This window comes from Arvicola amphibius, chromosome 2, assembly GCF_903992535.2.
Source record: "Arvicola amphibius chromosome 2, mArvAmp1.2, whole genome shotgun sequence".
In the NCBI taxonomy this organism is placed as follows: Eukaryota; Metazoa; Chordata; class Mammalia; order Rodentia; family Cricetidae; genus Arvicola; species Arvicola amphibius.
In genome coordinates, this window is record NC_052048.2 from 191,171,846 (window position 1) to 191,195,069 (window position 23,224).

Here is a 23,224-nt window from a genome sequence, read left to right on the forward strand (position 1 = left end):
TCTTCTTGCAGCAGATGAAAACACATACAGAGATCCACAGCTAGATATTACTGAGAGAGAGAGAGAGAGAGAGAGAGAGAGAGAGAGAGAGAGAGAGAGAGAGAGAGAGAGAGAGACAGAAAAGAGGCAGAGAAAGAGAGAGTTCTTGGAATACACAGTTTTAAATGGGATGTCTCTTTCAAATGCTTCTTCTCACAGAGTTCAGAGAACTCTATGCAAGAGGAGACAGGAAGAAGGTAAGAGTCATAAGCTGGTGGAAGACCCCTAGGGAATCAAGGCTGACTTCATCAATTGTGCAAGGTTGATATGAACACAAGAGCTTTCAAACTCAAGGCAAAGTGGGGCTATACTAGTTCCTCTGTGTTTATGTTATAGTTTTCAACTTAGTGATTTCATGAGATTCCTGGATGATGCATGAACAAGTGGTTCTCTGATTCTTGTGCCTGCTCTTTTGCTCTTTTCCTTCTGATGGCTTGATTGTCCAGCCTTGATGCAATTGTTTTTCATTTATTTAGTTTAATTTATGTTTTTATGTTTGGTTGCTATCTTTAAAAGTCCTGTTCTTTTTTGAATGAGAGACAGAAAGGGAGTGGATCCAGAGAAGAGCAGAGGTGGGGAGGATATGAAATATTGTAGAATATTCTTTAAACATAAATATATATGGAATGAACATAGATGATAGATAGATAGATAGATAGATAGATAGATAGATAGATAGATAGATAGATAGATAGATAGATAAGAGAATTTGTTGAAATGACTTACAGGCAGGCTACTGTTTAACTAACCCAATAATGACTAGCTATAAAGGGAAAAGCCAAGAATCTCATAGTTACTCAGTCCCATAAGGTTGGGTGTCTCCGCTGGTTTTCTTTATATGCTGGAATTCCAAAGAATTAGATTCCAAGGCCAGTAAAATAATAGATGTGCTGACAAGGTAAGTATAAGCAGGTAAAGAAGAAGGAAGCCAAATTTCCTTCTTCAATTGTCTTACATAGGCTTCCAGCAGAAGGCATGGCCCAGATTAATGGTGTGTCTTCCTGCCTCAAGATCTGGGTCACAAATGTGCCCTCCATTTCTGTATTGTAGTTTATTCTAGGTACAGTCAAATTGACAACCAATAATAGTCATCACAGGATCCCATGACTTTTCCCAAGCAACCAAGGTTATTTTTAGGTCTGTCCACAAACAGAGGTTATGACCCTGAAGATAATACGTATACAACACATTGAACACAGAGAAATAAAGCTGGTTACACCCTATAGCTGCCCTCCTCCACCATTGACTAGTGTTCATATTATAGAAGATATATTGCATGGTATCAGAGTAGAAAGTAAAACACCAAACCAGCTATAAACCCTAGTGTAATAGTGGCATAAACTTTTGGGTGTAACCAACCAATATCTGATTAGATTTAAGCACTATTCTATGTGATAAAGCTCATATCTGGTACTGTTCTGATGGACATGTACATTAGTCTAGAGATGACAAGGACATAGGAAAATGCAAAGTACCCTTTCTTTGAATCATTTGGATCCTGTTATTTGCTATATCCAGAGACAGAACTTTCAAAAGAATAGTTATTTGTTCTAAAGTCTGTTGTTCATCATGTGTTACCAATTTAGCAAGCAATAACCTATTTACCAGTAACTCTTCTAATAAATAAACAAAAGCAACTCATTAAATGCCCTTAATATCTTCCAAAAACAATCATCTCAGATGATAGTATGAAACACAGGTAAATAAAGTATTCTATTATTCCATGTAGTCAAACTGGTTCATGCAGCAAATCAATGAGAAAGTCAAAAATCCAGTCTATACATTAAATCTCTGTACTCTGATACTCTGGTTTGTTGATCAGTATACTCAGAAGATAACAATATTAACTGTATATTTAAAAAATGAACATAATATAACTAGGAGAATTCTTTGTTAATGAACTTTGGTTTAAGTACAAGAAATTAGTATTTAAAACATGAAGAGAAATAAGCTATCATAATATAAAATCTTCATGATCCCTAGCTCCAGGATGTTACCTTGAGTGACCCATTCCTCTTCTTCACTGCCTCCATAGGAAAACATGATTTGATTATTTTGTTTTTTTATCTCACTTTCTATTTCTGCACAAACTCCTGAAATGTGAATTTATTTATTTTTATTATTTATATATTCATTTTTATTAATCAGACTTTGAGTCTTTATGGTAAAATACAGTCATTTTTACATTTTATATCTATGGATTCCTAAAATTACCTTGCCCCTCCAAAACAGTTTTATCTGTTTGTATTGAGTTAATTTTTTATTATATTATCAGTTTTTTGTGATTATTTGAGGATTTCATTTGCCTGTGTAATGTGTTTGATCATAACCAACCCCTCACTCTCCACTTCCAACCACTGCAAGATTCCACATCCAGTGTTCCTCTCAATTTCATGTATTATTATTTTATTTTATAACCTATTGAGTAGAGTTAGTGTTGTACATGCATACATGTGTACATTTGTATGCACATGTGTTGTTATCATTCATATTTAAGTGCACACTGTGACACTTGGTTCTACCTATATTTTGTCACACTTCAACATAGTTTACACATTTTTAGTAACAAGAAAATGTCAAAGGTTTAGAACACAGCTGTGAAGAAAATAAAATTCTTGGATGTTCTAAGATTTTAGACCCAGAGCCTATCTCAGTGCTATGACTTTGATGTTTCCATCACAGACTCCTGAGGACAAAGACAGCAGATCTTCAAAACCTGTCCCAACTTCTTTCATTCTGCACTTGCAAAAAGCATGACAGATTCCACCACTTCTCCCCACTTCTCTCTCTCTCTCTCTCTCTCTCTCTCTCTCTCTCTCTCTCTCTCTCTCTCTCTCTCTCTCTCTCTCTCTCTCTCTCTCTCTGTCTCTCTCTCTCTCTCCCCCTCTCAGCCTGTCTGTCTCTTTCAGAAGTAGTTCTCCAGATATCCTAGAGCATCTTTCAAAACTGTGTCCATTTAAAGGCTTTCTAGCTTGTCTCTTGTATAAACTTTGACAGCTGTACCTTTCTAAAAACCCAGGAGTATTTTTATTCTTTGTGTAATATTTGTCAAAGAGCTCGTGCCGATAATATAACTTAAAAACTAATGGCCATATCTTGCACTATGGCAATGTGCATAAGTTGCTTTTGTATTCTTTTGTTTTTTTTTTATCCATGGCAGAAATCTAATAGTTTGGAATATGGAAATTTCCATAGATGGATTAATTTCCATAAATGGATTTAGCAGTACTGTCTGAATGAGCTTTTAGATTTTTCAGTTATGGAAAATAGAGAATGTTTATCCATCAGAAAACACTTATGCCAATGTCCCCTGAAATTAAGGCACAAAGGATAAACTTTCATCATTAAGAATTTGATGGTTTTTCTTTACTAGATTGAAGATTTCCTTTTTTTTGTTGGAAACACAAAAGGAAATGCAATGAAAATAGAGATTACCACATGCTAAGAGGATACCCAATTATTGAAACCATATGAACCTGCGGGCCAAACTAAAACTATATTGAAAGGCAATATAGTCAGCTAAGTTTATCTTATCCATCCAACATTTTTCTCTCTAATAAAATTTTTTATCTCTAATGAAAATTATATCTGTGTAAAATAATAAGACAACTGCATCAAAGAATAAAGACTGGTCAACCTTCCTTGATAAAGATGATAAGACAAGAATGATTTGACACAATAATTGACTTGATAAATCTAACTCCACTATCACCAGACATGCTGGGTGGCAGCAATGATTTCTCTTTCTATCACTATTAGAATTTATCATATACAGATGAAACAACCACTAGAGAGCCACATAAATAAGCTTACAAAATAGATTTCAGAAGTCTTATCTGAAGGCAATCCATTTTTTGGTTAACAAGATAGTTTCTTTAACTTTTCTGTGACTTTTCCTGAGGATATTCGACCTGTGGTTTCTCTTTATACTTGGAATCCTATGAGCCAGCCCATTGCTAGGCTGTAATCCGGCCTTATTATGATACAGTATTTATTAGAAATGAAGGCAGTAAAGAGAAAAGAAAAAGGGTGAGAATGTTGGCTAGTGGAGCAGTTAGAAGCACAAATCTCAGTAAATTTATAGGGTTTGGTGTTCTTTGTGACTTCAATACAACATATAAGATCACTGAAAACACCATATTAGAAATACAATAATAATGGTGAAAGAAGTCAGAACATGATTTCATAAAATTTGTGAGGATAGATTTACTCATCTCATAGCTGCCACAAATCATCAATTAGTAAAGACGACAATGTCTTCAAAGCACAAATAAATAAAAAGCATAATGTAAATAAAATCTTTTGTTTTCTGGCCATTTGTGTCTTTGTTTGAGATTTATAAGGTCTTTGTCTATATTTAAAACTATATATTATTTTTACTCTTAATTTGTATCCATTGCCTATAATATGTTCAGTTACCCATTCTTGAAATATAAGATAAGGGTTTGTCCCCCAAAGCTCAGATACAGGATTCTCATTCCTTACCTGGTAGGTATGAGGTAATCAAACTTCAAGAAAGTAGTGGAAGGTCCTTGGGTTACTGGCAATGAAACCCTCAGAAAGAAATAAGCATGGCTCTATAAGACCCCAAATTTTTATAAGAGTGAAGGATTTTTATTGTTAATAAGCCAACCTCTGAACCACTCCCTAATTTTCTTCGTCAAGATTTAATGTCACTCTTGCACAGTACTGCCTACCTCATACTGCCCACCATCCCTCACTTGGACTTTACCCTTGACTTAGAATTTGAACCTCTAAACATGTACGTTTCATAAACGATTTCCTTTATTTCAAAAGCCTATGGTGAATACTTCCTTGCTATAATTAAATACTAGCTAATACAGAGTCTTTATCCAAAGTATGATTTCAAATATTTTCTCCTCTTCAATGAGGTATTTTATTTTTACTATTTTTTCTTGTATACTACAAAAGTCTTTCAGTTTGATGAAGAGTTATGATTATTTTTATTTTTTGTTTGGCTTTATAACCCAAAATACATTTTGCAAAACTGATATTAGGCTATTTTTTCTGTGCTTTTTCCCAGTATGTTTATTGTGTAGGGTCCTTCTTTTCATCTTTAATTAATTATCTTCCTTTTAGTTATTATAGTAAAATTACAAATACACAATTGTCAAACTTCAAAAATTTTTATAGTATGTAAATATCTATAGTATGCCTGGCAATATTATATAAGTAGTTTGGAAGAATAGGATATACATATGATATAAATTTTTGTGTGCCTGCCTAAGAGACAAAAAGAGGATTCTGGGAGTTCTGCTCTATCACTTGCTAACTTATTCTTTGAAAGCAGGGTCTCTCACTGAATGTGGATCTAGGCTAAGGCCAGAAAGTTCCAGTGATCCTACTTCTTCCCAATCCCCACAGCTCGGGGACTAAAGACACAAACATGGCCACACTCAACTTTGAACATGGTTGATGGGGATTTAAACTCAGATCCTCATATTGTGTGACAGGCTGCCTTATCCACTGATCACTCCCTTACAACACATAGAGATTTATCTATTATTCATCTTCATAGCTTAAATGGAATTTTAATAGTATGTACTTCATAAAGTTTATGTGAAGAGTAAATAAAAAGACTACTGTACCATGAAGAGCATCTAATCATAGGTTGTATAGTTACTACTAGAAATATAATTTTTAGTTATTTCATAAATGTTGGTATATTTTACAAATCATCAATTTAAAACATTTTGCAGTTTTTTTCCAACTTCCATTACAGTTGGAAGTCAGGTAATGAAAATTAATACTTAACCCGGTAAGTAAGTTTTGTAGTTTGAAATTTAGCAAATAATGTGAAAATTTAAAATAGGAATTGGGCAACTTAAAGAGACAGCGAACAAGAAAATACAAAGAAGACAAAGATTTGAATGTTATTCTATGTGATTTATATTTTCCAAAATATAAACAATTTTGTTAATGTTTAGGTTCAAAACTAGAAAGGTAGACATCATATTATTTTATATATGTTAGACTTTAGATATGCATAATAAACTATATTTTATAAAATTCAGATACTTTCTTACTCTGGGAGTATTTATTGTATACCTTAATTTATGGATGTTCATAGTTTAAGGGTTGAAGTCCAGACAAGACAGAAGATACCACCTCGTTCCCTTCAGCCCATTCTTTGTCTCCAGCACTCACTCTCGCACACATGGAAGCCAAAGAACTGTCTGTGAACATTTTCTACTTCATTCATGACTGTAAATGAAGTAATGAGCGCATGTTCCCACAGTTCAAGTAAAGTGAATGATCCCAGTAGTAAAAATATCATCTATTAGATGAACTTTTATGAAAAACACGAGGTGAGAAAACTATAGACTATTATTTTGAATAATCATGGATCTTAAAAGCTAAAGCACAGGTTGAGAATCACATCTTGCTAATTCCCCAAATGTAAAGTGCAAACTTCTCCAATATCATAATAAGAAGTGTCATTAAATCTTAATGTTAGCAGTAGTATTATTTAAATAGCTTTATGATTATTTTCCTTATAAAATTAGACATCTTCATAGGTATAAGTAAAAGTTACAATCTCTTTCGTAGATTATTCTCTCTTCTGGGTAAAAAGTTTTATGAGATTGAAAATAATTTAAATTCATCTTTATATAAAGCAGTATTGGTATCAGATATAGGAATGCCATTTAGTTTGCCTACTGTATAGTGATTTTATTTCTATCTATTTTAAATTTTTAAAGTATTTGAATTTTTTAATGAGTAAATCAGGTTTACAAGATAAAAAAGTAAATAAGTCTATGGATAGAAGTTCAAGTATAAAACTTCAGGGATCTAAAAGTCATAATACACCCACACTTCTATTTGTATAAAATTGTGTCACTTGGTACCAGACTCTTAGCTAAGGTCACACACTTTGTATCACAGAGCCTCTGTGTGTAAATATTTCAAGCACAAATCACACCGCCTTTACACTTTTGGTGAAATGCACAAGAACACAACTGGTAATAGTTAAGCACCAACTACAAGGATAGTCCCATAGCTGAAATTATAATAACAGCCAGATTTTTAAGAACTTTATTAGGAAATAGTCAGTTTCTGATCTAGATGTGACTATAATCTATTGTTTTGTCTTTATATTTATCCACATTTATAATTTTGTGTAAATCTTCATTTTTTCTACAGACTACAATGAATGCACCTGAACAATTTTCTATCTCATTTTCTCCAGTGCAAACAAGCCGTCAGGCATTCCTCTGTTGTTCTCTGTGAGAGTTATTATTTTATATCTTAAAATTTCATAACATCTTGCTCTGAGTTTCCTAAGAACATTATGGTATGGGAGAAAGTAAACACAGAAACCTTAATGCTCTGTTCTGTCACAACACTGAATTCTTATTAGCAGACAGCAGTCATCTGGTATCGGCTATTGATAACTAGGGGTTAGTGAATAGTGTCTCATTCAATTAAAGCACTTGCGTTTTAATGTGAGATGGTTGCTACTTTAAGTAATAGAACTTGGAAATAAATAAGTGAGCAGATGCTTAAATTTGCTCCTGTTGTGCTAATAACCTTAGCTTGAAACAGGCAGTGACAGGGAGGAGAAATGCAGAAGAGATTTCCAAACCTCAGGGGGTGTACTTATAGCAAGTACCTGCCAGATTCAGTGAGGGTTCCACTGAACTGAAGCCCAACTCCTTGATTTCGGCATCTTCTCAAATGGCTAAGAAAGGAAAGTAAATGAAAATTAAGCTACGGTTTCAAGGTGTCAATCTCCAATGCCAATGACATCCGTCAGAAAATGAAACAGAGGCCATAGTTTTAAGAGGGAGGAAACAGAAGAAATACACAGATCTTTCACTATTTATTTGTTTACTTATCTTTTTCTTCTTTTCTTAAAATTTTGGTTTTTTTTAATTTTTATTTTTATTAAAAATTTCTGCCTCCTCCCCGCCTCCCATTTACCCCCCTCCCCCCTCCACTCCCCCTCCCTCTCCTGTCCAAAGAGCAGTAAGGGTTCCCTGCCCTATAGGAAGTCCAAGTTCCTCCCCCCTCCATCCAGGTCCAGGAAGGTGAGCATCCAAACAGGCCAGGCCCCCCCAAAGCCAGTAAGCATAGTAGGTTCCAAATCCAGTGTCATTGTCCTTGGCTTCTCAGCAGCCCTCATTGTCCGCCACGTTCAGGGAGTCGGGTTTTATCCCGTGCTTTTGTTTACTTATCTTTAAAATAAGAGTTTTCTTTTATATCCAAGTAAAAATATTGACTCATTGTTGTCGATGTGTGAAGTTAAAGAGAGTGAATTAAGTGTCATTGTCTTGTCTAGAGGCAATCACGCTCATATAGGAACCAGAACACCAAGAATTTGGTGAATTTCAATATCCATTTCTATCTACTTATCAAAGCTAAATACAAAGCTACCTCCCATTCCACTGTTGATGGGAATTTTACTTCCTATGCATATGCTTCTAGAATAGTGTGAAAAACTCTGATTCTTAAATCAATCAAGAGTAACATATTTAAAGTTTTGAAAAAAGATAATTGCTATCTTACTGCAGACAGAATATTTGTGATGTATAAAATATAATTTTTAATTTTGAAAAAGAAAGAAAATCCAGGCAGTGCAATCTTTGTATGTGTCTATGCTCCTTACATTAAAGAAAGATAAAAATGAATAATTTCATTGTTTTTCCACTGGGAAACCTCTCTAATGTACCTACCCAAACATGGCAGACCCCATCTCTGTTACTTTCCCTCATGTTATGATTATTACTACCATCTTCCCTCTATTTTCCTGCAATCCAATTTTGCTTCCCTACTGATAGACTTCCATGTCAGGTTTCCCACACCTGATATTTTCTCTGCCTTTGCCTCCTCTGGGCCTGCTGAGAGCCCAAAACTTTTTGGGTGGTTGAGTTTTCCTGCTTAGCTCCAAGAAATATGAACAAAACCAGATGCTGCAACTGTTAACTTTCAGCTGAAGTTCAATTTGTCAATTTTTGAGAAAGCACTTCTGTTAAATTCTTTCTCATTCAGTAAGTTGTTTTTTTCCTCAGACAGTTCTCCCTCTCTCCCTCCCTTCTCTCTCTTGCTGTAAGTAGTTTCTGATCTCCATACAACCTACCTCATCAGTTCTTCATGTCTTTTCCCAATCTATTAAAAAGCCCTTTTCAGAAACCCATTACTTGTGTCTGTATGTGAAGTAATTTTCCTCTAAAAAATTTCAGAGAGACAGTGGACTATTTTTATTCTTTTTACCTTCTTATTTCTTTCGTATTCTTTCCCAACACTATTTGTTGAAGAGACATTTCATTTCTCCAATTTGGCTTTGGCATATTAAATAAAACAATATGTTTTAATAACACAGGTCTATTTCTGGGTTTCTATATTTCCCTGTTTCATTATTTACACATGTGCATGTTTTTTTTAAAAAAATTCAGGTTGTCTATATATTGTTCTAGGATAAGAACCTATAGAACTTGTCTTCTTACTAATATTTTAAAAATTAATTAAAGTACTGTAAAAACACTGCATAATTATTTTATTTTTCCCTTCTTTTTGCTCTCTTGTCCCTTTCATGATCCCTCTCATCAGTTGCTTCCCTCATTCCTTCTCAAATGAAGACCTCTTTTTATAATTATTGTCATATGTACATGTGTCATATATTTCCATGTGTGTGTGCAAATACAGCTTACGGATTCTGTTTGGTGTTGCTTTTATGCAAATGATTTCAGAACTGATTACTTAGTATTAAGATAACCAATTCTGAAAGACCCATACCTTCTTTCTCAAGAGTCAATAGTTACCTGTTCTTTGTTGTCTACAGGTGAATTCCCGTGAGATTTTCCCTTTCAAGTTATTATAACTGTGACTGCTATCATTGTTCAGGTCTTGCTTAAGCAGTCATATTTTTTTGTTTTCTTTTGTTTTTTTTTGGGGGGGGGGTGTGAAGACTTTTGTCATCTCTAGAAGATAAACTCTCATCAGACTTCCTAGTCCTCTGGTTCTTACATGAATGGAACATATGATAGTTTGATTTGCAATTATTTTTCCAAACTGCTCACTTATAAACAAAAAGCTTGCACCATACCAAATTCTTGCAATAGTATAACAAGATTTTAGTTTCTCAATGTACAATTTTATTTATTTATTTATTTATTTATTTATTTATTTATTTATTTATTTGCGGGTGGGCTTAATGCTTTTCCTTCTTCCTTTCTTCAACAAATAAAATAAAGTGCAATTAACACAGGTATGAGAATCCCATTTAAAAAAAAATCAACCATGTGCCATACTAACATTTGTGGGGTAATGCTTCCATGTACTTTTGAATTATACTTCTCTGATGAGGAATGGATAGGATCACCATACACTCCATATTCTGGCCATTTGTAGGCCATTTTTGAGAAATGCCTATTCATGTTTTCTTTCAAGTTTTTAATTGAACTGTTTGTTTTGCCTATTTAATTGAAGGAGTCAAGGCCTATTTTGTGATCTTTACAATTTTGTTGAATCTCTAGCTTTCCTATTAAGCCTTCGCTTATATTTATTCTGTAAGTAGGTTAATCACTACAAATTAATTAGCACAAATTGATCAATTAGTACCAATTAATGTGCACAATTCTGACTTTTTTATATTGACCAATTATTGACTGAATACACCACGTTCTACTTACTTGTTAAGACATTTATTTCTTATGTGAAAATATTTTAATTTATTCTTTACCATGTAATTTGCATTACTATTTTAGTGAGGATCAGTATCCAGTATAAATTTAATGTTCAGCTTATGTCCACTTAAACTTTTGCTTATTAAATTTGTCAATGTAATAGCTACTAGCTATTAGTTTGTTATGATCTAAAAGCCAATTGGGATCTCTGGGCAAGATCAAATATATTATATAGTTGATTATTTTAGTTTGTATAGGAAAACCTGTCTCAGTTTTGGACAGGAATCCCTGGACTAGATAGATTAAGAAAGGGAACTATATACAAGCTTTTACTTAGGCTTCTGCTAACTGACTGTGGTTATGATGTGTCAAGCTGCTTCAAGTTTCGGATGCCTTAACCACCTGACTCAGAGGATAACACCTTGAACTATAAGGTAAAACAAACACTTCCTCCATTTTTTGTAAGGGTATTTTATCACAACCACAGGGGGAAAAAACTGAATCAGTCAGATACCACAATAATTTTGCAAAAATTTAGAATTCCCAATCAGAAATAAAATTGATGTAATTTTATAATTACTCATGTAGTGTTTGGAGACAATCATTTGGAGATAAATGACTTAGCTGTATACTGAGGCAGATATGACTGCTGGGCAATGGACTTGAATATGATTCAACTGCCTAACAAGTGATGTTTTACTTTTTCTTAAATGAGAAAAATTATTAAAATTACCACAGAACACTATTAAGACTGTTTGATATTAGCATGGTATTTTTAAAATACCTAAACAATATATATTTAACTCGGTTGAGAAAAATGGACTCATTTGTTGGTGACATGATTAATTGACTATCTTGAATATCATGCTTCTGTAGTTTGATAAATACATTAGGGGATCAAACAATAGGTTTAAACCATATCCATAAAGACTATTCTGTTGTAGATAAACTACATTCTGCCTTTATGAACTAAATTTTTAATAGTTCAGTACAGATGCCTCTTAAGATATTAGATTAGGTTATAGGAAAGAAATTATCTGAAAGGATCAAAGATAAATTATGTACTATGTCAGTATCAGCTTGTTTTTATTTTCTTTCTATACACTGATGCCTATAACTAAGAGTAAAGACAAATGTTCGATGATACTCTGTCATTCCAATTTTCCTTTATAAACTCAGTTTGGATGGAAGGATCTAGAATTCAGTTTGTTTTCTGATTTCTTTCTCAAAGAAAACAACCTAGGTTATCAAGAACTAAGTAAACTCTTCCAACAGCATCCATTTCTTTGAGGGTTTTGTGTTGTCTCCAGGAATCATTACAGAATCATATAAGTGCACTATTATTTCACTGTGTTTGCCATAATTTATGACTCTGACAAGACTTTGATTTCCTTTAACTTCACTGAGTGTAGGCTTGAGATCAGCATTTATTTATGTTCAAAAGTTGAGTAAGTGATGTTTTAAAGTTTTAAAGGTGATCATTCATCAAAATCATTCCATTAAAACTTAGGACAATTCAACTGGATATTTATGTGTTTTCTTCTTTCTTTTAATGTTAAATTGTCAATAAAATTATACTAGACCAATTGTGTTATAGATACTAGATTTCATAGAATTAAGTAGAAAATTTTCACATTTGCTGTCATTTATTTTTTCATAAATAATCTCCTTTCATATATTTGCAATTATTGGACTTTGACATTTGTGTAAATTTTAAGACATTGTTTTTATTTTTTTCTTTGAGAAATTCATGAAATATACTTTAATCTTATTTCTTTTTTCTGAACTCCTCTAAGATTCCCTTCTATCTCTCTACCTATCTAATTTTATGTTCTTCAATTTATCTTTTAAAATAACATGTGGAGTCCAGTTTGTGTTCGTTGACTACTTCCGAGCATAAGGACTTTCCTATAGTATAGTTGAAATATATATATATATATATATATATATGATATATATCATATATATATATATATGATAGTTATAAAGATATATATTCCTGTGATATAAAGTACAATCTGCTCAGTCTGGATAATAGTGCCTATATGTATATATGTGTATTTTTCAACCTTAAACCTACATAAAGACCCATGAACAACTAAGGAATGCCAAAAGAGAAAGACATAGCTTTCCCATGGAAGCATACACCAATTGGTTACTGACCAATATTTTAAAATATAGGCAGCTAATTCAAGTCACATCATAATGCTTATTCCATAATTCCTGGTATATCATGTCTTTAGAGACTAATTGAATGTAGTTAGTGCTATTTATGGTGATACAGAGACATGTGGAAAGGAAACACTGGGACAGATTTTATCTTTTTTTTTGTTTTAACCTATGAGTCCTATTCAAAGTGAGTTAATATAGAACAAAAGTTAGAATTTGCTTCTTCATCTGATATCATTTACATATTCTAAATTTCAAAGCATTAATTTCAGGTAAATACTTGTATTTGATAATATTAGTCAAATAGGGTTTACAGTATATTAGTTTAGAATACTCTGCTGGACTAACAAAACCCTATAAAAGAACAAATATTAAGTCAGTTCTATGCCAAGGTGATTAACCAAAAAAGGGTATGAACACAGAACTAGATTGGCCTTAGCTAGACCCAAAACATATAAGTGGAAAGATGGTTAAATTTCAGAAATCTGCCACCCACTGAGTAAATCTAGACTCTTATTTTTAGTAGGACACAGTGCTTCATCGACACAAGATATACTTCTCTAGGCACAGCACTTGGAAGTGAGAACAGGCACACGATTATTTATCAATAAAATAATATTTTAATGACCAGAGGTTTAAACTCAGAAGAGATAAACAACCCTGGAACATGCCTAAATCTTACCATATCAGATACAATGCTGAATACAAAGGTGAACAATAAATACTTAGCAATAAATGATAAGTTAGCTTTCCACACAGCAGCTAAACAGAAAGTAGAGTTTAAGTAAACTATTTCTCCCTTGTTTTCAAAATAAATTGTATGGGCTGAGTGATTTTTTTCATTTTGCCATGGGGAAAATCTAGTGCAAATCTTCATGCATTTTCTCATATATTCCAAATTACACAATAATGTGTAACTTCCATTGATTACTTTTTTATATTATTATACTTTGTTCCATTTTTCTAACTAAATTCCAAAGTCTAGTGTTCCTACTTCCAATTCTACCCATGCTTATCCCTTTAGGCATCCAAGCCAGGTTAACATTTCAAACACATGTGTCTGATCTGTAAAGACAAGTCATATGATGGAAGATATACATTATCACAAATAAGAAAAATGGCCCTGCATACATAGTAAATCGTATGCTTTAAAAACTCATAAGAAGAAAGGCAAATAACATATTAAAATATAAAATATGTAGAGAGACATTTTTCTAAAACCTATGAACTCCACAAAATATTGTATACTTAAATATTAATACTAAACAAAAATAGACTATGGACATATGTGCATTACCAATGTACAGCATTCATGAACAGTAGCTGATTTAAATACATTAAAATATAAATATAGTAAAGCACTTGTATCAACCTGATGGGATAATCTAAACTAGATACTGCAAGCAAAAAGCATAAAAATAAAGAAAATAAAAGACACAAATATATGATCATAAACAGTTACAGCAAGAAAGGTGTTTAAATAGTTCAACAACTTTTTGTTATAAAAATAAATGCAAACAAACTAAAAGAAATATGTCACATCATAGTGAAGGCAACATGTAATGAATATACCCAACAATATCCTAAATGTAAAAAAAAATACTTCAGAGCATTTCTTTAAGTAAGGAGTGACATTCTGATGTCATCATTGTCTTTATTCAATATAGTGTTTGAAGTCTTTTCAGCAATATTACAATATTAAACTTTATGTGTGTGTGTGTGTGTGTGTGTGTGTGTGTGTGTGTGTGTGAGGGGAGAAAACAAATTGTTCTGACTTTCGGAAAAAGTGATCAAATACTTAAGTCTTTAAAGACTTACCTAGAAAACTGAGATCTGACTTTCACTTTTAGCAGCATAGCAAAATCCAAAAAAATCAAAACATACAAATTAGCATCTTGAGTACTATAAATAACAGATATGCAGAGAAAGTGTTCAGGGAAAAATCCAATTCAACAAAGCTTTAAAAATCTGGGAGTAAACTGAAGCAATGAAGTAAAAGACATCTATACAAATACTTAAAAACACTGCAACAAAATACTAAAAACACTAGATGATTGAAAGTCTTTCCATGTTTATCACAGAAACAGAAAAACTATAATAAACTGCATGTTGAAATACAAAAGTTCCCAGGCGGCCAAAATGTTCCAAGCAAAATGAGCTATGGTTTTGTTATTTCAATATTTTGCTCCAAATTCCACAGAAAATGTGTCATTTAAAAAAAAAACAGCAAGTTATTGGCAAAAAACACATACCAGTGGGACGGGGACAGGATTTTTTTGAAAATATCTATAGTGATGCAGTCACCCATTTTTCTTTGCAAAGATATCAAAACATATATTGAGAAGAGAGTCCTTTCAACAACTGCTCCTAGGAAAACTGGAAACTAACATCAAGAAGAATGGAACTAGAACTCTGTCTCTCATGCTGTTCAAAACCAAGCTCTAAATGGATTGATGGCCTTAATGTAGATTAAAACAGTAAAACAGCCGGAGGAAAACACTCTAAGATAAAGGCACCGTTGTGGGCATGCTGAAAAGGACTCCAAGAGCTCAGAGTTTAAGAGCAAATATTGGCAAAAAGGGATCAGGATACTGAAAAGCTTCTGCACGACCTAGGAAGCACCAGAGTGAAGAGGAAGATCTCACTATTGGAATAAAACTTTGCTGACTATACAGTTCAAAGAGAAATGATATTCTAGAATGTATTGGTAACTCCAAAATTGAATGTGAAAAGAATCCAATTAATAATGGAAAATTTAATTGAATATGGGTCTCAAAAGAATCAACAGAAATGACTAATAAATACATGCAAATATGTATAGCATCCCAATCTATTAAGACAATACAACTTGAAGCAACAATAAGGTTCCATTTCATCCTAGTCACAGCAGTGATCAATAAGACAATATGTGACAACAAATATTGATGAGGAGCTGAGGAAAGAGGAGCCCTAAAGCATCACTATGTGAATAAAATTAGTGAAGTTCTCATAGAAGTTGGTAATTGAGGGTTTTCAAAAATAAAAATAGATCTTATGATACATGTGGTATTGCTACAGAACATGTAAGTAAGCACAACACAGAGACTCCTGAAAATCTCTGTATGTAGTACTCATTACAATAACCAAGTTATGGAAACAGCCATCTATGAACAGAAAAAGGAAGTAGGCAACACATTTTATTATTATCAATAGAATTTTACATAGCTCTAAAGAAGATGAATTTATCTCTTGAATGACAATGAATATACATGGAGAACATGTTAAGCAAATAAGCTAGGCTAGGTAAAGCAAGTTCCAATATTTTTCTTTCAAATCATGTGTGTGTGTGTGTGTGTGTGTGTGTGTGTGTGTGTGGTGTTGACATGAAAATAGAGTGTAGGCTCTTTGGAAGAAGAAAGGCAATAATGGAATTTAGATAAGGAGAAAGGAGGGTAGATAGATCTGAGTGCAGTAGAACAATAGACATGTGGGAAAATATCATAAAGTAAATCTTTATTAGACTAGCAAGATTACTGAGAAGATAAAAATATTGCCTACCCCTCAAGAGGACCAGGTTTTTATTTCAATTCCTAAAGAGCTGCTAACAAACATCTGTAACTCTAGTCCTAAGGAATCAACACCCTTTATTGATGTCTGCATTCACTACAAGTATATGGTGTACAGACATACATGGAGACAGAAAACCCAACATACAAAATGATAAATAAACAAAAACTCTAATAAAAAAATCCCATTACCCTCTATAGTTATCTGAAAAATTTTAAGGGGAATGAAAAAGACAAAAATGGTCTTTAATACTTTAAATCTTCAATGTTTCTCTTATCTGGAACAAAGATTTACTTTATAGTGTGGCACATACCTCTTGTTTATAAGTACAAACTTTGCCTTACTTCATTTTCTTAGTTCAGTCCTTAATGGAATCACACATTTAATTAAATTCATGTAGTCGCCATACCTTTCTTTGTTTCACGTGAGGCACATGGCTGAGAGTCACTCACCATTACTCTGATGGCTAAAACTTCAATTTACTAGTTTTTTATTTTTCAACTATAATAAGCTATCGTATGAAATCTCATTACCACTCAATATTAAATAAAAAATCTGGTTTCTTTAAGGAAGCAATGAAGCAATACACCATTCAAATTAGAAGATTATTTTTTTCTGAATAGTTTCTCAATTAGTGTTGTTTGGAGATCAGTCAAATTTTAAATCAAACTTATTAGCAGGGATATTGTTATATCTTAGTAAATAATTTCTCTCTCTCCAACCTTTCTTATTCTCTTTTTCCCACAATGTAAATGCTCATAATTTCTACATCAAAGAGATACTGGTATGGCAATCATCCCTTAAGTTTAATTCACCTTCCATCTGAGCATCTGCCACTAGGCCTGTCTCTGTTACAGACATACTATACTGCCCTGTCAATCACATTTACTACAGCATCCTGTTTTAAGTTCCTCTGCCCCATCCTCTGTAGCACATATACATTCACTGTAATTAATTATGTCTCTATTGAGTAAAAAATTCAATTAATATTAACAATATTGTCATACAAAATACATATATTAAAATCAAACAATAATTTTTTAAAAAATTTAACAATGAAAATTCAGTCTCTTTAGAGTTTCTTTTTACCACTTGAGTTAAACTGCCAATATAAAGACCCCACTTCAAGTCCGTAATGATCCAGTATCAGCATCAGAAAACAGGTCTTAAAGGGTATTCTTAAAATGGCTTCCGTTAACTTCTTAGAATCCCCAGGCTGAAAAAAGTCTCTTCCATGTTAAAATTTGAAAAAAATCGTTTCATTAAATTATTAAACTTTACAGGTAAATAATTTTCTCTTATTGCCCAAGTATCGGGCAATATTACAAAGAAAACCCAGGTTATCCTGTTATAATTCTACACCATATTTCTGCCACACACTCCATTTTCTCTCAGGAAACATTCAACTTGTCCTTTGAAGACCATCTGAAGAGATATTGAAAGAAAAATTACCGTGTAGACTGTTACCCATCATTCCTATGTGTTCACCCAGCAGTGCCTTGCCATTGTCAATGCTTGAGGAGCCATTTCACTAAATATTCTTGGAACTCACCAGAATACCTAGTTATGTTTTGTTCTACAAAACTAGTATTTTGCTTTTTATTACAAATTCATTTGTCTTGACTGCATCTTATGGGCTATGCTTACTTGATATGAAATGTGTTGAGATGTGTTTGATGTGGCAAACTTATCAGCATCATGCACCCGTGATTTAATGAACTCCGGAAGCTCATTTAAGGAACACAGAGCTTTTAAATATTGAACATGCATTCCATTTTGTTCAAAATTTACAGGCAATTGGTTACTCTGATATAATCCCGCCACTATGCACTTGAGATCACTTCTTGCTCAGCATGTTGGCTTTTTTATTTGTAGAGTTCATAGAAGCTTAAGAACACTGATGTTTTTTATCCTTTAGAAGTCTACACAAAGAACAGTATTCCTTTTTATTATTATGGTAGGGATCATTGTAATGGGATTTCTAACTGACATTACCCGACATAGAGAAAATTAATTACCTTTTAATGCTTTTGTTGTTAATTTTGCCACTTATGTTAAATATTGTGTTACTTTTTCCAGGCTTTAAAAAAAGGCAACAATGTTTGGGTGTTTATTGTGCCTCTTTTTACATTTTTATCTATGGTTTTATACATTTTTACTTTTAACATGGAAAAATAATTTTAATATGATACTTTACCATAAAACATGAAGGTTTTAATAAACATGTCAAGAAAACAAATATCCTAAAATATTTTGTTATTAATATTCTTGACAATTATTCAGATAATATCATCTTAATGTGCTTCAGTTGTTAAAGCAACTTAATTCAAATGGAATTGTATAAAGTCAGGACATACCTTGATTATATGCATTTGTTTATGTGTGGTGCTGAGAGTATTAGACACAATAGGCTACAAGGAGTAAGATAAACTTGTTTTCCAAGGTCAATGGGTTTGTGCTCCTAAAGACAAAAGAATAAAACAAATTGAGTGTTTTAGTGTCAGCTCGGTCTATCAACCAGCATTACAAGCCTGTATGTCGAAGACACCTACTGGTTATAAAACAAATCCCTAAAAGTCCAGGCTTATTGCTTCCCACTGGGTCACTGTAAAACCTTTGGATCCCATATGGAGCCTTTTATTTCAAAATCAATGCTGGTGCTGTTTGGAGTGAATGATGCTATCGCCGCTAGGCCAATGCTGAAGCGGTTAGGAAGGATTACAGGTGCTGGAATTCAACTGCTAGGGAGCTTTTCAACCATTCAAGAACAACCATAAAGGGTACCTTTTATGTAATATACTCAGAAACTTTGTGCCAATTCATCTATTCCTGATTAACTTTGTACCAATTCACGTATTCCTAATCATCATTAGGACTTCCATGGATCTTGTAGGAAAACATTTTCATTTTTCCCAAGTAGGGAATTCAGTTTGTCAAATGGACAGCCAGGAAACCACATTCTGAGGCTGTGATGCAGATATGTGAGAAAGGAGAACATAATTTCAAGCCTACCAATTGCTCAGGAATGAGGTTTTATAGGGATTTACAGTGGGTAGCTCTATGTAGTTTGAAAAAAGGTAGCTATATGTAGTTTGAAAAAATGAACCTTAAAATGCATATTTACCTCCAGCTGCATACACAGGTCTATGATTGAATGTGAACAAAGGGAGGCAGTAAGGTATGATAGTACACACGACAGGGCGTCTGAACTTCTGAAGTGTTAAGAAGGCCCTATCCCTTACACATGCTACTATAATGAGAAAAACAGACAAAAGGAAAATTCAACTCAGTCTTTGACAATCCATGTTTCCTTTCCTGTGTGTTGTGTATGAGTCTCTACTCTCCATATGCATTCAGGAACACTGTCAATGCAGGCACTGCTATGAGGTATCCAGCTTTGACAAGTGTTCTGGGGATTCAAATTCATATCCTTACACATGCACGGTAAGCAATTTACTGAGTAATCTTGGCAGCATGAGAGTAGTTCGTCTTAGCTTTATTTCTTCCTTTAAAAAGAGTTAAATTTGCTGGGCGGTGGTGGCACACGCCTTTAATCCCAGCACACGGGAGGCAGAGGCAGGCGGATCTCTGAGTTCAAGGCCAGCCTGGACTACAAGAGCTAGTTCAGGACAGGCTCTAGAAACTACAGGGAAACCCTGTCTCGAAAAACAAAATAAATAAATAAATAAATAAATAAAAAAAATTAAATTTTATTTTTTATGTCTATGTCTCCATGTGTTTATGTGAATCACATGCACACAGGTCTCCTGGGAGGCAAGGAGAGGGCCTCAAATCACCTGGAAGTGTAAATTGAACCTTGTCCCTGTGCAAGACGAACAAATGCTCTTAAGTACTGCCATGTCTCCAGTCATGTTCCTCATATATAAATGTTGGCAAGATTTTCAATAATAGAGCTCTTTAAACAAACCATATTGTAATGGGGGCATTTGTGATGTGATTTCTTGAATTTCATTGTGATTTAATTAACTTTGTATATGAGACTGATGTGCATTTTTGTAAGAATTCTTTTATATTTGAACTTTATATTAAAAACTAAAAATTGACTAAAAACTATATTTATTAAAAGTTAAAAATATGAGATTCTCCCGTGGGGTGTGTGTGTGTGTGTGTGTGTGTGTGTGTCCGGTACCTAACCTCATAATCCATGCTCCTTTTTCTAAATGAGCTTTAGTTATTTTTCTTTCTGGCAGCATTCAAACTTTCAGGGTTTCCTGAATTTTTGATTATGTGTATTTTCCTGTAAATATATGAGAAGAACCCTGCCCCAACTCTAAATTACTTTCCTTGCCACCTGTATGGCTGTTGCCATTGTGAATGAACTGTCATTTCTCTTTTTCAAGAGGTTTACCCTTTTCAAAGTGACTCTATTAATTTTGATAGTATCCAAAATTTTTCTTCCCCTGTGGGAACAAGAGTCAAATGCCAGCCCTAATGTGGCACATCTCCTGGTTTCCATTGTGAGGTCAACACATCCTTGAAATATACTGGTTGATTCAATTCAGAAGTTTTTTTTTTCCATTATCCAATGCCTCTCTGCTGCTGTTGTTCCTTTCTCATTAGCGTTAAGAAAATCAAGGTTAATAAAGTATTATGCAATCTATTTTGGGGATATTTCCCAACCCTTTCTGTTTGTTCAGCATAGCCTTTATAGTACGATTTGACCTTCCTATAACTGCCAGATCTGTATTACTTGGTATGCCTGTAATGTGCTTTATATTATAATAAGCAAAACAGTTTCATTTTCTTTAGATACATATGCTGGATAATTGTCTATTTTTATTTGTACAGGAGTATCCATGATGGCCATAACATCTAATAAATGCATGATTACTGAATCAGCTTTTCTGAGTTCAAGGCAGTTGCCCATTGAAAAGCTGAGTACTTGTCTATGGTGTGGTGTACATATTTTAATTTACTAAATTCTGCAAAGTGGAACACATCCATCTGCCAGACTTATTCTTTTGAGTACCCTTAGTGTTACTCCCTGCAGGCAACAGTGTTTGGTTATAGAATGAGCAAGTAGGACACCTTTTTATATTCTCCTTAGCTTGTTACCATTTAATAGAAAACTGTTTCTTTAAACCTTTGTTATTGACATAATGTTTTTTATGAAATTCAGAGACCTTCAGCACACTTCCAATCAATAATTGATCAATTTGTGCATTACCTTGTGCTAGAGGACCCGGCAGACCTGTATGGAATCAGATGTGTGTTTTTTATATATAGGACAAAGCCTATTCCTGATTATGTCTTGCACCTGGATGAATAATGAAGTCAGTTCTATATCATCTGATATGAATTCATCAGTTTCAATATGCAAGACAACTCTTTCTGCATATTGTTAATCAGTAACTATATTGAGAGGTTCTTTTTTTTTTTTTTTTTTTTCTCATGGTTTATTTTTTTTTATATTTAAAAATTTCCATCTCCTTCCCTCCTCCTCCCCCCTCCCTCCCCTCCTTCTCCCCTTTTTCTCCCCTCCTTCTCCCCCTTCCCTCCCCTCCCCTCCACCCATACCTCCCCTCCCTCCCTCTCAAGGCCAAGGAGCCATCAGGGTTCCCCACTCTATGCTAAGACCAAGGTCCTCCCAACTCCCCCCAGGTCCAGGAAGGTGATCGACCAAGAGGTTCTTTAAAATCTTTTAATACCATAAGAATAGCAAATAATTCTGCCTTTTGGACAGAATTATAAGGGCTTAGTTCCACCTTACTTAATTCTTCTGATTTGTAACTTGCCTTCTTTGATTTATTTGGATCAGGATAAAATGGATGAACTCCAATTATTGATGCATCAGGTACAAATCAGGGAAGAAACCAAGAAGTTCTCTTTATAAGGGTATGTCTATCACTATTGGGGTAATTGCTATTCTCCCAAAAATTACCACAAGCCCTTTGCCAGGGTTCATTGTCTTCCCATAATTATTTTTTATTTCTTCAGCAGTAAAAGGCACTATAATCTCTGCTGAATCTATACCTGCTAATTGATAGATTCTCATACGAAGGCTGGCAAAAGCCTTGAAGTTCTTCTCTTCTTCTGTGATGACTTTTGCTTTCTCTTTTTTATAAACATTCCGGATGGGCATCACAGGTCCTGTTAGCTGAGTGGCCAATTTAAGTTCTTCAGCCGAACTATCTCCCTTCTTTGGAGCGGAAGGCTTCCTGGGGAAAAGGATGAGCTTGGAGCAGTACTCCTTCAGGAGCTGCACGTTGGCCTGCAGGGACTCGGTGGACTTGTTTCGCCTCCTTGGGTCCACGGAGATGCCGATGGTGCGAGCCACTTTCTTATGGATACCAGCCACCCTGAGTTCCTCCAAGCTGAAGCCCAGGCCAGCTCGGACCTTGGTGGGGTAGCGCACTGTGGGGCACCTCACGACGGATCTGATGGGCCCGGACGCAGGGCACGGGGCAATGCGGCACGCTTTCACCTGCCGGGCCTTGCGTCTGTGGATCTTGCGTGCCTGCTGGTTGAACCAAGTGTCCACTCGCCGCTGCCAGTCCTTGTGGAAGTGCGGCTTCAAGATCATGCCATTCCGGCTGGGCGCCATGGCTGCCTCCCGTGCAAGGGGAACGGCCGAGCGATAAGGACCGAGCACCGCAAAGCCCGAACCATATTTTTAAGAAAAAAATCTTGAGAACAAGAGTCATCTCCAGAATCAAAAATAGTGATGTGGGAGGGAAAATATATATGTCTTGTAAAACCTGTTCATGATGCAAGTAAAGAGGTTACTGAATCCTTGGATGGCTTAGTTGCCTGACATATTTCCCTTTTAAATTCTAAGCTTATAATTTATATTTCAAGCTATA

The 23,224-nt window shown here is 34.2% G+C and overlaps 1 protein-coding gene across 1 annotated transcript; it reads right to left on the reverse strand.

Annotated features, from left to right (window-relative positions):
• Positions 1–1,473: 1,473 nt before the first annotated feature.
• On the reverse strand, positions 1,474–22,965 carry LOC119807360 (60S ribosomal protein L13-like). Its single transcript, XM_042054578.1, has 3 exons — positions 22,395–22,965; positions 2,037–2,132; positions 1,474–1,655 (listed from the first exon to the last, which is right to left on the reverse strand). Exons 1-3 carry the CDS (start codon positions 22,963–22,965, stop codon positions 1,474–1,476), a joined length of 849 nt encoding a protein of 282 aa, XP_041910512.1.
• Between the last annotated feature and the right edge of the window lie 259 nt (positions 22,966–23,224).